We start from the raw sequence: 16102 nt of genomic DNA, 5'->3' as shown, positions 1-16102 counted from the left end.
GGAGTCAGGGAGAGGGTTAACAGGTTTGTGTGAGTGAACGAGAGAGAGAAGGAGTAATGGCTCCCGGACCCCCTCCTCGCCTCTGCCCCGAACATGACGTACTGTGGAATGAAATACTTCTTGGTCAGTTTGGGTCAGGTGCCTGATCTGTGTGTCCCAGCACTGCCTGTAGCGACACAGCGAGAGCTGGGAACGCAGCTGCAGGATCAGAAGCGGAGAAAGACCTTGAATCTGGTGCAGGCATTCCCCAGCGCCAGCTGAGACCTTATCAGTGCTGCTCGCTGCATCCAGGAGCACAGCTTCATAGCAGCCACAGTAAAGAGAGCTGACTCTTTCCTGACTGAACCCAGCACATTCCTATAGTAGATTTATTCCAGATAACACTGAGGAAGATGCTATGGGAAGAAGGATCCTGAAAGAGTAGAGAAAACAAATTACTAAAATAGAAGCTTTGTCTTGTAGAAAAAATTTAAAATAAAATAAAGATGCATTTTGCTTTTTAAAAGCTGTTGATGCGTTTATTCATAGGCTTTAAGGGAAAGGAAGCGATGTATTACAGCACATTGGCTGAACTCCATCTTGAAGAAGAAGAAAATGGTACCACCTCATCGAGCCCTTCATTTTCCAGTGGCATTTCCACCGGGAGGAAAGCCATGCTCTCAACACGTAAGGAGAAAAAGCTTGCTTCTAACAAATGCTTCCTTCATTACAAGAGCGGTGTTAAAAAATAGCTAGAAAGTGATTACTCAACACAAAATACACATTTCTTTTGTCTCAGAAGTAAAGCTTCCGTTCGTCTTAAGGTCCTGTGTTGGTGTGGTGCATTCTGTGGGTGATCCAGAGTGCTTTGCAGGTCTTGCCGTGTTCTGAGTGGTGAGGACTAATGCCCACATTAGTGAATTACTCTCTTAGAAACTGAGGTGCAAAGATTACATAAGCTCTACATAGCAAGAGGACGGGAATCCAAGCTGTGTAGTTTTTTACTAACAGCTTGTCCAACGGTACATGCTTCCTTTATCACAACCCACAATTTTGAGGAGATTTTTCGAGGGTTTTTCTTTTTCTGGATCAATACGTAGCAAAGTGTCAGAAAAGGAAGCCTGTGCTGTTAATCAGAGAATAGGAGGTCAAAGTTTGGAGTGATGTGGGGCACTGGGGAAACCGAATTTTGTAGGGGTGGAACATAAACTTGCCATTGAATCAGCTGCATCTTGAAATACACTGTGCATCATGAAACAAGATGCCAAAGTACATCTTGGCATTGGATTTCTTTGCTGCTTGCAGACATACAGGATGGTGGCCTTGCTACTAGCCTGTTCTGAAAGTCATAAAAAACAGGTGTAGGAAAATCAGAATGTAGCAGTATGCATGTAAACACAGTGATTAGTAGTAAATGTAACATCTAATATATTAAGTATAGTTCCAGCACCACTGATGTTTCCTTTTCCTAAATAAAAGGAGAGAATGGCAGAAATGGAAACTTGGCAAGACTAAGGATAAGAAAGGGAGAGGTGGAATTATATTTTGTCACCTAGGATCAGCAGGACCAGTTTATTTGGCTTCAAGGCAGGGTAGAGCAGAGCGTTCACAAGATTTTTTTGAAGCAGAGCAAGTAAGTGTGTTTCTCTGTGTCCCTGAGTGTAAACAGCAGCTGAAGAAAGAGTTGAGACGAGCAAGAAGAAAACTAGCTGTGAGCTCTTTCATAGTAAAGCTGTTGGCTTTGTAAATGAGAAAAAGCTGACCAGCAGAATGAAAATTATACTTCCTGAGTCAGAACTAGTGCTAAAACCCTGAAATTTTTCTGTATAAACAAATCGCACCTAAATTCTACTTCATGTATCCTACAGGCCACATTTTAATTGTCTATATGCCATAGATACAATACTGTGTATTTCAGTGTTATGTTAAAAAGTTGGTAATAGAAGTGTATTTTCGACAGGAGCATTTTGTACCATCTGTGTTCAGTATCTGTAACTGCCTCTTTCTGTCTGTAGATAATCTCTGTGACAGGATTTGTTGACAGTGACAGAGATGACCTCAAACTAATGGCCTACCTAGCAGGTGCCAAGTACACAGGCTATCTGTGTCGCAGCAATACAGTTCTCATCTGTAAAGAGTAAGTGATTGTCTCTGCAGTACTTGCGTTCTCCGCTGCCTATGGCCAGTTAGTGCTTTTCCTAATGTGAGCTGCTAGTTACATCTCATTCTAAGAGTGTTCATTTTAATCAAGTTTGTGATCTGGTGGCAATAAACTCCGTGATGAAGTTCCTTGAACTACAGTACTGCGCACCGTTACATGATAAATTTGGCCTTCTCAAGAGAGACAGAAGTCATCTCTAATTCCATTGTTTTACAGTGTTTTATAAATGGTGCCGAATGTTACATCTCAAAGTAAAATAGCTTTTTAAAAATAATTGTTCTGAAACGTTGGAGGAGGGAAAATTTAAGTTAAATCCAGGTCTGACTTGATTCCATTTGGGGCAGAAATGCTCCCTTAATTAACGTGTTCTAGCACATAAAGCAAAAGTATTTTTTCTTTTAAAGAAAAGAGTATCTACTTTTATCACAGTCAAAGTAGATAGTAGGCCAATACAGAAATATTGGTATTTTAGATTTATTATTAGAAATTGTTATTTTACCAGTTTTATTGAAATATGTGTCTTTCTTCATCTCTGAACAATAAGGCCCAGTGGTTTGAAGTATGAGAAAGCTAAAGAGTGGAGAATACCATGTGTAAATGCGCAGTGGCTCTGTGACATACTGCTAGGAAATTTTGAAGCCTTACGGCAGATACAGCACAGTCGGTATACAGTGTTCAGTCTTCAAGATCCACTTTCTCCCAGTCAACATCTAGTTCTAAACCTTTTGGGTAAGAGTTTCCGTCCCCAAATTCGGTGTTCTGTAGTATTTATGTATGTACCTGTGTAATCAATAGAAGCACATGTTGGAAGTACTTGCTCGGTTGGAGCAAGTCCAGAGGAGGCCACGAAGATGCTCAGAGGGCTGGAGCACCTCTGCTATGGGGACAGGCTGAGAGAGTTGGGCTTGTTCAGCCTGGAGAATAGAAGGCTCCGGGGAGACCTTATAGCACCTTCCAGTACCTGAAGGGGCTACAAGGAAGCTGGGGGGGACTTTTTACAAGGGCCTGTAGTGACAGGACAAGGGGTAACGGGTTTAAATTGAAAGTGGGGAAATTTAGATTCGATATCAGGAAGAAGTTCTTCCCGGAGAGGGTGGTGGGGCACTGGAACAGGTTTCCCAGAGAAACTGTGGATGCCCCATCCCTGGAAGGGTTCAAGGCCAGGCTGGACGAGGCTTGGAGCAACCTGGTCTAGTGGAAGGTGTCCCTGCCCATGGCAGGGGGGTTGGAACCTTAAGGTTCTTTAAGGTCCCTTCCAACCCAAACCATTCTATGATTCTATGTCTTCTATTATAAATAACTCCACACTGGTTTCAGTTTTGTTTTGTTCTTCATTTCCTAGATGCTTGGAGAGTCCCATTAAAGGTCTCAGCAGAACTTCTAATGGTATGCTGAATTATTGTGTAAACATACAGCTGTTTTAGATGGTTACTCTTTAATGTTTTTAATGTGTGAACATGCATGTATATGGTGTGAGCAACAGGCCAGAGAGACTTAGGCAGACCCGAACTGAACCTCTTGGCTGTACTTCTGTATAGTGTTCTCTATATTTCTCAGATTTCTCAAATTAAAGATCTTCTGCAGAGCTAAGAACCTGCACTGTTATAAGAAAATCAAGTTATTTTTGAAACATGTTGGGCTAGTGCTTCTCCAGGTTTACATCACACCTTTAGAAAGGGCTTAGTATTTTTTGAGTCAGCACAACACTGTGTGAAGATCAGGCCACGTAATGGTTTTTAAGGCTAAAAAATATCAGGACAAATTTTGTTAGAATGCTGACTAAATTTTAAGTAGGATAGATGATGTAAATTAGGGGTGGAATTACTTGATCTCATCTCTTTGAAATACTGGAAGAACTAAAAGCATGGGCATATATACCATATATTTTATAATTTAAAAATACATCTTGCTTTAGAAAGTGTAGTTGATAACCCTGGAAATACCAGCAGGGTAAATGAACAACAGCAAGGATATGAAGGCTGTGCCTTAAAAAAAGATATAAAACATTTAGCTTTCATCTTTCTGTGAAACATGCAAAACATGAGACAGGTGTGAGAGCTGAGGTCAAACTGCAGTTTCCCTTCTGAGCTGTTTCCTTGTTCCATGTAGAAAACTATTTCAGTTTCTGTGTTGAAAATTATCTCTCCATTTCAGATTTATACTTGATAACTGTTTTCACAGTGTCTGCCTTGACATAGGTAAATCCCACTTTGAGCTAGTGAGCTTGCAGTTCATTTGTACAACAGGTGACTGTCAGATGATATTTTATGTTGCACAGTATCGTCTTGTGTTCCGGATCACTTCTTATCTCAGCTGTTTTGCATACTGTTCAGAGAAGAGCTTAATAACTGTCATAACTTAATTTGTATAAATACTTTAAATGGGGTATGGGCACTATTTGTTGTTTTAATACCTTTCCGCTTCAGAAATAGCCACTACTATATCCCTGGCCATAAGTCTGAAACGTTCTTCTACTCTTAGACCCCTGTTGAATTGTTATGTGGGCCTGCATGAAACTAATTTTTAGGAAATTAACTGCCTTTCAAAATACGTATACTTCATTTTCCTGAAGAAGTGTGCATTCTACTAGTGGCAAAATAAAAACTGCTTTAAGAGATTCAGGATGCAGCATTAGTATTTAAAATAGCATTTAACTAACCCAGTTTGGGGTTTGTTACTACCATCCTTTGTGTCCACACTGCAGTTGAGCTTATCTTTAACTTGGGCCTTTGTGTGACTCAGACCAGGTGGTGCTCTGGTCTGTGCTTTGTCTTACGTAGGAAATGGAGAGAACTCAGGGGTCAGAAAGCCTAAAGTAGTACCTCCCTTTCTGTATTTACTAAATGGGGACCCTTCTTGCCCATTTGAAGTGAGAATCTTACATACATAGGTCGAAAGGGACTTGTGGAGGTAATCTTGTCCAGCTGCGCTCAGGGTACCCACGTATGAAGAATATGGTTTGGCAATAGAAAATGCCAGGCATGTGGAAGTGTCAGACGAGGCACTTCACTGCCTTCACAGCAGGCATTTCTATTTGCCTTGGGATTTGAAGTATTGGGTCCTCTTTGAGGAGAGCTGTCTGTCAGATGGCGTTGATGCTATCTACCTTTTGCATTTTCATAGTTGAAGTGTCTGTCAGAAAGTGAGTACGTGCACTTTTCTTTCCAGCTGCCCTTACTAATGATTGTCTAGCATAAAAACGCCTGTCCCTGTGGGCAGGGAACAAACCCCCGTGGCATGTTCCTCCCAAAGGACCATCCTCACAGCGAGGCTGCCTCTCTTTCTGGTCATGTGCCTCTGGCATTCCTCATTTAAATTTCAGGTGTAGGTTTGAAGGTTAAAAAGGGAGTAGATGTTGCATGCTCCTGTAAGTGAGAGCTGTGATTTCAGGTTACTTAGGCCAGGGAGAACCTAAAAACTCTACATTTCTCTACTCCTGGGCAAATGCTGTAGTGGCTGATCTAGTACTGGGGAGTCCAGTGAGCACTTGAGCATCCACTGGAGCTTCTGTTTATGTAGCTAGGGAAGTTGAGTGTTTAAAATGCAAGTGACAGTATTTTCTGTTGATATTTTAGCACCTGATAGAATATTGTAGTCTTCATGTATTTAACAAATGGACAAAGTTCCAGTCTCTCATTTAATTCTTTTAACCTTCTATTGATGATTATCAGTTTTATTTAAAGGGAAAAAAAAATCCCACAGTATTTTATTTGGTGTGCATGTATTTAACAAATGGACAAAGTTTTCCAGTCTCTCATTTAATTCTTTGGGCCTTATATTGATGATTATCATTTTTATTTAAAGGAAAAAAAAATCCCACAATATTTTATTTGGTGTACACTTAAATGGTTCCATAACTTTGTGGAGAGCTTTGCTTAAAGTCAGTTGTGTAAGAACAGGTGCACCAGCATGCATTCAGTAGTGTCTCTGTCATTTGTGTTTAGTTTTCTTTAATAGTGTCAGAATATCGGTGGATAGTTTTCCTCTTTCAGAACAGAAGTTGGTTTCCTTACTCAATTCAGACATAAACATGTGGATGATCTAATTTCAGGGTGTGAGATTGCCTTTGAAACCAAAGCAAAATGAATCCAGCCTTCAGCCATCTTCCAAAAGGGCAAGGTAAGAATAGTGAACAATCAGTGCCTGCAGTCCTTAATTTACTTTCCCACGGAAGTGTCAGCTGGCCATCAGCCTGGTTCCAACTTGTGCCCTGTGGATTGAAGTAATTATTGACATTATTTGCATATGGCCAGCTACTCAACTGGCAGGAATAAGATAATACTGGAGTGAAGTAGTAAGAGAGTCAGAAGAACAGAAGCAGGAGAAAATGTCCTGTTCTTAGCATAATGATTTTTTTTTTTACAGAAGAAGATTGATCCTGCCTAATTCTCATTCACCTGAGTACTTCCATTGGTAAAAGTTGCAAGAGCGTGCTTGTCTAGTTTTAAAATTATACAACTTTGGGCCCAAACGTTACATTCTGCTGTATTTCATGTGTTTTGTAGGATTGAAGACCTACCACCACCTACTAAAAAGCTCACCCCAGAATTGACACCAATGGTGCTCTTCACAGGATTTGAACCTATGCAAGTTCAACAGTACATTAAGGTGACTTTCATGCTTCTCTCTTGTGAACTGCATGTGCTGGGGCTAAGGTTAGAGTGTAGATTTATGTGAAAAGAGTGTTATTTAGTAACTGTTCTGCTTTAGTGAACTACTTCATGCTTCTGTGCTACTTGTTTGTTCTTTCCATATGATTATTTAAAAAGCAAGAAGGCCCCTTCGGCATTTATTTTTAAATCAACAAACTTCATGACCAAATTTAGGTGAGAGAAGTAGTGATGGTTGTACTGGATGAGACCCAAAACTCTTCTAGTGTAGTTGTTTGTGGAATGTCAAAAGAAAGCTGATGACAAAGCTTATGGCAGGTGTGAGATAGTAAGTTCCCATGGAGATTTTGTTCTGTTCCCTAATAAAGCTCTTCCAAAACTTAACTCTAAATAATTCATAACATCCTTTGGTGGTATAAAAATCCAATCACTCCTTCAACCTTAATTACCAGTAAATATTTGTTACAAAAGAACGTTCTGTTTATGTTTGTCCCATGTTAGCTCAGGTTTGAGGTACAGAGTTTTTTTAACTGCTGACCTCAGTAGTGCGTAAAAGATGCTGCCACTGATGCCTGCTCCAGCTAACTGAAAGCAAATGAGACCTCCTCAGTGTGCTTAAAAATATCCAATGTCTTCTTTATTACACCTAAACTTGTTTTTAAAGCAGTACAAACTTTGGAGTTTTTTCCCCTGCAGTGTTTGCATTTGAAGCTGGATATTAAATATTTTGGAACTTGAAATATGTTTTAGTATATCCCATAAAGTTCCTTTGTCAGCCCCTCGTTTTCTGTCATGTTGGTAGCACGTTTATTATATGGAGTATCTGTTTCGGTATCCGCTGTGGCTCACAAATACTAAAAATTAACTTCAGCCTCTAGGCAGGTGAAATTGAATCTAAACTTGGCAGTGAGGATATCATCAAGACCATTCAGAGTCTGGATACTTAGCTGAGGCTGGATACTTCCCATCTTCTTGAGGTAGAGGGCTGGTCTTTTTTTGTATGCCCAAAGGGTTCCTTGAAGGTCAGACTTACAAGAGCCACACTCACAGGTTTACTGTGCTTGAGGTGAACGTGTGTTAACTATGGAAATAACAGCCTTTGCCTTTCATAGGTGTACAGGTGTACTACTCACAATGTGTCTGCACATAACCCGAAGGAAATAAAGACTAGAGAGGTTCAGTCTCATTAAATAATACTTTTGTGTATCATCTTTATGCAAACCATTGGAATGAGCCAGCATGGTAAAGAAAAGCTTAGAACATTGTCCCCGTTTATCCTACTTCTTCATTATTATCAAAGCAGTACAGAGGGGTGCCAGAGATCTTTCGGGGCTTCTAACAACCCAGTAGGCCTCCTCACTTGGGTGACGCCTGGTGACTTATCTAATGAAATCACCCTGATATGTTAAATATTTATATTCAAATACATTTGTAGGGTTTTTATTTATTCATACAAAATGCTTGTGGTAGAAAATCAGAAATCCATGGTGTGTAGGCAATAAAGCTGTCCAAATATTTTTTTCATTCTTTAAATTTCTATGGGAGGAAGCACTGTTTGTAACTGACACCTGTAATATCTGATACGCCTCACCAGTTGATCAGTTGTATCACTAATCCCTTCAGATAATGACTTGTACCTTAACTGTCAAGATGGCAACTGCGGAGACTTAGTTTGGGTTTGGTAGTTTAAACCAAGGAAAACCAGAGAGTTACTTATGATCATTAAAAATGCATGTGAAACTAGTGTATTTAAAAAATAACGTGTTTTTTATGAGATGCTTTTCTCTTCAAGACTAGCAAAAGTAATTCTGCTGTAGCTACATACAGGTTATATTACACCTTCCACAGAAAGGAGTAAAATGAACAAATTTTCTGCTTACATAAATTTTATAGCATGTTTCACTTAGAAAGATTTAATTTATATATCTTATAGTTATTTCCTTGCTCAAAAAAAGCCTCAACAAACCCACAAAAGCTGCAGAAGCAGAATGTCTGGAAATAAACTGGATTTTCAGTGTTCTAAATTGCATCCTTTAATCAGCTTTACTAAAGGAATGACTGTAATAACAAATTCTCCTAGATTTACTGTTTCATTAGGAGCATAGTTTTATTTGATGGTGATGTTATGATTCTTCATTTTTTTTTCCTTCAGTTTTTAAAGGACTATTCCATTCTGATTTGTGTTTTGTACAACTTTCAGAAACTATATATCCTTGGAGGTGAGGTAGCAGAATCTGCCCAGAAATGCACCCATCTAATTGCCAGTAAAGTGACCCGAACTGTGAAGTTCCTGACAGCAATTTCTGTAGTCAAGCACATAGTAACTCCAGAGTGGTTAGAAGAGTGTTTCAAATGCCAGAAGTTTGTTGGTAAGTTAAACTGGTATCAACTTCTGTAGGAAACGTAAGGTTTGTTGGTGTAATATGTGAAGATGGCATGCATATTTAAAGGCACTTCATTGTGTTGGCCTCTGACTTTAGTGTCTCTTGCCAGTTTTCTGAAGGATTCAGTTTTGAAATTACAAGTTTACAGCAAACCTGACTAGCACAGTTCATAACTCATGGTATGTTTAAACAATTATACCAGCAGCTAGTTTGTATTCCACTTGAGGTGGAAGGTCATGCTGGTATCATTAAATAAAGCTCATAATTTCTTACGTATTATTTTTAAAGTTCTTTTTCAACAGAGCGTTTTGTTTTGTTTTCATTTGATTTAATACAGTTTCTTTCAATTAAATGAAGTAAAAATACTTTAAAAGTTTGCTTCAGAGTGATTAAATAGTTGTGTATTGGTAAGCATTATATTTCTTTCTCGTGTAGCCATTTGCAGATTTAATTACATCAGTTTTTAAACCCAAAATGCGTTTGTTTTCAATGATTTTTCTAAAATACAAGTTGTAGAGAAGTAAGCCACTGTTGGACATACATACAAAAATGCATTTAAACAATTAAAATTCATTAGTCTAGTCCCATAACTGTGTTGAATAAATCGACTTTGTGTTTGCATTGCTTTTCTGTTGATAGCTGAAAAGAAAAATAAATGGATGGTTTAAATCCACTTGACAAGGATGTTGGATCTGAAGAAAAACTTCTTTAAGGGCTTATTATTTGGTTTATGGTTGTTTTATGCTTTTTATATAATTTGCTTGAAGGGAGCAAGTATATAATGCTTTTGCCTAACCATCAAAAAGACGTCAAACTGTGGGTAATTAACCAATAAGGCAGAAAATATTTTTATAAATCTGGAGAAGGAAACTTGCTTGGTTCAGCATCAGTGAACTGAGAAATGAATCCATTTGAAAGCTATTACAAGATAAGAAGGGCTGGAGATTTAGAAGGATGGCTGTTTGGGTCTAGGACTTGTCTACTGAAATTTAGTCGATACGTAGCTTGTGGGCTGCCTTCACTTCTGTACCTCGTACAGTGGTGGAAGATATGGCAGTTGTTCAGAAAAAGTGCCGTACTGGTTTTCTTTGTCTTTCGGAAGAGTATTCACATCATCTCTTACAGGTGGTCTGAATTTTCCCTGGAAACACCAATTCATTCTTCTTTTTTTTTTTTTTTTTTACTTTAAACATAGGTGTTTTGAATGAAGTCGGATTTAGAAATGTGTTTGTAGCTCTGGAAAGATAAGTTAAAACTGAACTTCCATCCCTAGTGAAAAAAAATATGAAAAATCAGCAGAATAATAGGGCAAGGGAAACAGATGGAAAGTTTGCTCTGTTAAGGCTGCATAAGGAGTTGAAGATAGTTTCTGGGCTTCCACAGGCTGTCACGGTGGTTTAAACTTAATCATTGTACAGAAGCAACAAATAAAAGTTTGCAAGTTCCACCAATGAGCTAGAAAAAGGGACTTTACAGTGGTTGTCGCTAGACACACAGGTGTAAAATATACACACCAGTTTTATTATGTAAGTAATTGGGTCATCCTTGTAAGATGCCTAATGAAAGGCAGTATTAGTGAGTGTTTACTGTTTAGTCGCCCTCCCACCAACATTTTCTGAACAGATCACATCCTGGGTTACGCGGATGATTTTCTTCTGTGAGTTACATCTTCAGCCTTTCTCTTTCAGATGAGCAGAACTTTGTGCTCAGAGACGCTGAAGCTGAGGTGCTATTCTGCTTCAGTCTAGAGGAGTCTCTGAAGAGAGCACAAGTAGCTCCACTGTTCAAGGTATGTGGTTTTTAAGGGCATTGAAAAACTTGAAGCTTTTCAACCTAAATTTTTCAGCATTGAGACCACAGCTTTTGTAGCTGAGGGCAATAAAACAGACTAGCACATAATGTGCAGCATTTGTCATAATTTTATTTTTTACTTTATGCTTACTTCCTGCCTAAGCATTGCTGGGATGGATCTAAGTGCTCTGAGTGACTGGATCCTGTGGATGTGAGAGGACATTCTCAGTATATGCTCAGTACACTTAGCAGCATTTGTTCCCTTAAAAATTGAGAACCGTGCTCCATTATTTGTAAAATACTACTCTTTAAAAAGGGTGGTTTTTTTAACACCAGCTTGGTAGTCAAAGCACTTGCCTATAAAAATGAGAGCTGAGAGTGTGTTTCCACTTCAGCCTCGGGGAGTTCTAGTCTGGTTCTCCTTGAAGACTGCATTTTCCACCAGGCTGTTGGTGAGCATGCTGCAAGATGGTTTTCATGCCTCTGGTTAAATGGTACGGTGCAGAGAGGCATTCTGAAGATCCAAGTTGCTAGAGATTCACAGAATCATAGAATAGTTTGGGTTGGAAAGGACCTTAAAGACCATCTAGTTCCAACACCCCTGCCATGGCCAGGGACACCTTCCACTAGACCAGGTTGCTCCAAGCCTCATCCAGCCTGGCATTGAACACTTCCAGGGATGGGGCATCCACAGCTTCTCTGGGCAGCCTAACTGAAGTTGAGACTTCTTTTTGAGGCAAACTGCCTAAAAAGAGTATTTTTGCAACCTGTAATGAATAAGAATCTATGTATTTTATTAAGTCTCAATACTACATTTCACTCAGTTTTGCAGTCTAATAATCTACTTTGTGCTCTGATCACCTGTATCAGTCTCAGACAAGTGGTAGGGTAATTTTTGTGATCAAGTACTAAGCTGACTATTAATTAAAAATCTGAAAGTTCTCTTGCAACAGTTGAAGTCCTTGTGCTTGAAGAAGCAGGGACCATTGGTTGTTCTTGATGTCTTACCGAACTGCAGTTACCTTTTAATTATTTTCTTGAAACATAGTTTTTGAAGGTTTCCTGGTTACTTTACAGGTGTTCAAACAGGCACACCTAAGCTGTCCAAATTTATCAAAATTGTGGGTTGCCCCTCCAGGGAAAACATCAGTGGTAACTAAGGACAACTCGCCAATGATGAGTTTGGTACCACGAGCTGTGATGCCTCACACCAGTTTACAAAGCCTGCCCCATGATTGTTTCAGGGAGAGTCACAGGACAATAAAACTGACTGTGTTGCAGAAATTGATTAACAAAACAATGTTTTTTCTTTTCTCTTTTTAGGGAAAATATTTTTACATTACACCTGGAATTTGTCCCAGTCTTTCCACCATGAAATCTATTGTGGAATGCGCAGGAGGAAAAGTATTATCTAAGCAACCTTCTTTTCGAAAACTCATGGAGCATAAGCAGAACAAAGTGTGTAGAGTGTTGCTTTCTAAAATTTACTGTTGATATCTTAATGTGTTTATCTGAACTCACTATTAGTTACTTTTCTTTAGAGTTTGCCGGAGATAATATTGATTTCCTGTGAAAATGACCTTCATTTGTGTCGAGAATATTTTGCAAGAGGCATAGGTATGTATACGCCACCAATGTAATTTGAACAGTATAGCTGTTATTTTGGGTGGGGGTTTTATTTATTTTATAAGCACAGCCATCTTTTGAAGCTTTTAGAAAGTCATGGAGATATACATGGTCCGTCCTGTGAACCCCAGGCTTGAACCTGGGGCTTCAGTCCTGCATGAGGCAAGATTATTCTGGCTCAGTATTCATCAAATTAGTTAGTTTTGGGTTTTTTTTCAGTTTAGCTATTTTTACTTCAGTGTATAGAACCCCAAGACATCTTGTATTTATTGATCCCCTGTATTTGCAGTGTGAAGTGTGTGGTGGCTGTGTAAGGCCCTGCCAGTGGTGGGTCAATCCTCCTTTACGCCTTCGTGTGAATCATAGCATGGTTTGGGTTGGAAGGGACCTTAAAGACCATCTAGTTCCAACCCCCCTGCCATGGGCAGGGACACCTTCCACTAGACCAGGTTGCTCAGAGCCACATCCAGCCTGGCCTTGAACACTTCCAGGGATGGGGCATCCACAGCTTCTCTGGGCAACCTGTTCCAGTGCCTCACCACCCTCTCCATGAAGAACTTCTTCCTGATATCTAATCTAAACCTCCCCACTTTCAACTTAAACCCGTTACCCCTTGTCCTGTCTGCCCATGTGAAGAGCAGAAAGGTACAGAATGGCCCTTCCTGACAGACATACAGAATGAGGAAGAATGTTCTTGTAGGGTGTAAACTCTATGGATGTTTTTGATATTTTCAGATGTCCACAATGCTGAGTTTGTCCTGACTGGGGTATTGACTCAAACACTGGATTATGAATCATATCCTTTTTGTGTAAACGCTGTCTGCTGCTTTGGGAAGTGTGGTATACTACAAGTTTTTTTTAATTACGAACTAATTATTTATAATCTTTAAAATGTGTAACATTTACATGATAGGAAGGTAGTTTCAGCACCCAGAAACATACCTTAAATTGAAAGTGGAATTACTTTTGATAGGAAATACTTCAGTAGAGGCGGGAGGCAGGGTTGTCAGAATATTAAGTAACAGTAGTAGCATATTAAGCAACAGGGAAAAAAACCTGTCACTAAGTAAAATATTTAGCATGAGTTACTTGCAGATGAGGAAAATGGTTTGTAACCTTCAGTATAAAGCTCCGTTTTACAAATGCAGTGGAAGGACCAGTAAGGGTTCTGTGTCTTCATGCATGTTTTTTATGTAAGTTCAGTTTTGCAGTCCATTCTTAAAGTTGTTCTTTCTTAACAAGCGTACATATAAATTTACTTGATGGATAGAAAGATGCCTTACTGCTTCGGAATCCTTGGAGCATTAATTCTAGCTGTTCAGCCATTGTACAGAGCAACTAAATACTTCCTGTGGATGCTGTTTTTCCAGCTGTTTTCCTAGGGATGATGAGCAATTTAAAGCAGGAAAGCAAAAATAAACTGCATCTTTTTTAGGATGTGTGATTTTATTATGCTGAAACATAATTTACTATGTTTTGTATTATACTACCCTTTTAGAAGAGCCCACTTTAGCTATCAGGATTAGCCCGTTTTTAAACGTTTTACCGTAAATGATGGTACTTCAGCCAAAAGTATAATTTGGATGTAAAAATAAAAGGGCTTGCTATCTATTAAATTATGGATGTTGAAGATGAAAATGTTTTGTACTTTATTTTTATTTCTTATACTCTATTTTCTTTTATATTGCTATTTTGCCCACATTTTAAATAAATGTACTTTTAAAATGTTTTACTCTATATTTTAGTGATGGTTCATTTTTTTGAATACTGTGCAACATTGGCACTCCGGTAAGAGTAAATTACTCAAATCTTTTTCCAAGCAGTGTAAAATTACTTTAAGCTTATTTTACCAGGTATGTTTTAATATATGAAATCCCAGTGCTTTAAAGGGAAATCATTGTAAATGTCTATATGTGTTTTTACTGCAACAAAGAAATAGCTTGAAGGAAGGAGCAACTATAAACCCGCATATTACACTGTTGTGGTAACTTTTGTTTGTATAATGAGTTTTACTAAATAAATATTAAAAACCAGTTTCCCAAATCTATATTCAGTTGTATTTCCTAATGCACACGCAGTTCTAATAATCTGACTACCATTTGTATCCGTTTAGATTCTCGTAGATTAAAAAGTTCTAAAAGCATTTATTCTTTGATCAGCAAGCCATTAAACTCGGGTTGGGGATTGCAGATACTCACTTATCCGTACAGCTTTAAGTGCTTTAAAGCATTTTGTGAACCATTCGCAGGACAGTTCAAAATGCAAGAGAAAAAATACTTCAAACAATAGCTTATCACAATATTTTTTCCCAAACATGTTGTATTTTTATGCAGAACCATTTTATGGAGAAGCTTTTACCTATACAGTATCACTAAATAGAGGTAAGCTGCTATTTTTAGCTTATGCAAAACTTTTTACAGAGAAATTATCAATTTCAAATCTCTCTTGTGCTGTGGCTTAAAATGTAAATCCACCTGATACTTGACCACCATTTCTGTTGCTTTTCCTCCCATGCCTCAGTTCAACAAAGTGCTTAAGTGACTGACAAATTCAAGCTCTAAGAACACAGTGGGAGTGAATTTCAAGATGAGCAAGTCCCATGGAGGTCAGTACCCTGCCTGTTGCCTGTTATTGCTGGCTCTGGGTTCCTCAGCTCTCCTGATTCACTCCTGTATTGGGCGTTTCTGCTGTCAGCAGTAAGGGGCTGCACGATCAGAACAAGAATGGTAAAATTTCTGCCAGCGTGACTTTTCGGTTAGGTGACAACATGTAGTAAATGGGCACTTTGCCTCAGGATGGTTTTATGTGCATTGGAGGTTAAAAAGGTGTGGTACAGGGTGGGAGAAAATGGTTCTTCTCCCCAAATGCCATTTACTTGCAACGGCAGTTAGGTGACGTTTTTCTTTGTGTGATGTTCAGCTTTCTAATGGTTTCCTCTTCATTATGAGATAGATTAAGAAAAAGGCTTTAATGTGGAGGCCTAAGGTTGGAAGTTGATGACATGATTTGATGCTTTAACTTTTTAAAATAGTTAAAAAAAAGGAGGGACTGCAGTGGGAGTTAATTATTGGCTGATGAGTTGTGCACTTGACTTCAGTTGTTCAGACATGTTGGCCTGGCAAGCCTGGTCTCTAAAACTTGACTTGAAGACACCTGCAGAGAACACGCCTCTGAGTTTAGCAAACCAGTTTAGTTATCTACAGCTTTCAGAACACGGAAAACAGGGGAGATGAATTCCACTCCAAAGAACTTCTTCAGTAATGCATTGCATAAATATTACTTTTTTAATAGAGAAAAAAGTACGGTTCCCCCCACTCCCTTCAAATACACTTCAGAATATGTAATGTTGAAATGATCTCTGTTAAGATCTTGTGACTTTGTTCGCTATCCTAGCTATCAGGTTGCAGAAAGTTCTTTGGATGCCTTTTCCTTTAAAACAAATACTGACTGTTTGTAGCTTTTGGGCTTTTGAAGACGTTGTGATGCACAAAACTTAACTTGAATAAATACTTTCTACCTGTCAGACACTGAGCATATCTTCTGCATGCCTC

At 38.8% G+C, this 16102-nt stretch overlaps 1 protein-coding gene across 1 annotated transcript; it reads left to right on the top strand.

Moving 5' to 3' along the window:
* Window positions 1-522: 522 nt before the first annotated feature.
* Window positions 523-14283, top strand: LOC104508314 (PAX-interacting protein 1-like; the record flags this gene model as incomplete). Its single annotated transcript, XM_010149887.1, is given in 12 exon segments — window positions 523-666; window positions 1995-2116; window positions 2685-2869; window positions 3483-3526; window positions 6192-6259; window positions 6646-6748; window positions 8951-9119; window positions 10823-10923; window positions 12249-12383; window positions 12467-12542; window positions 13287-13347; window positions 13799-14283. Coding segments are annotated over 12 exon segments (1224 nt in total), but the record flags the coding sequence as incomplete, so codon positions are not given.
* Between the last annotated feature and the right edge of the window lie 1819 nt (window positions 14284-16102).

The sequence above is a fragment of the Eurypyga helias genome, unplaced genomic scaffold (assembly GCF_000690775.1).
Source record: "Eurypyga helias isolate BGI_N326 unplaced genomic scaffold, ASM69077v1 scaffold30234, whole genome shotgun sequence".
Lineage (NCBI taxonomy): Eukaryota > Metazoa > Chordata > Aves > Eurypygiformes > Eurypygidae > Eurypyga > Eurypyga helias.
Note: the sequence above shows the minus strand (reverse complement) of the source record. Positions and strands in the feature narration are given on the sequence as shown.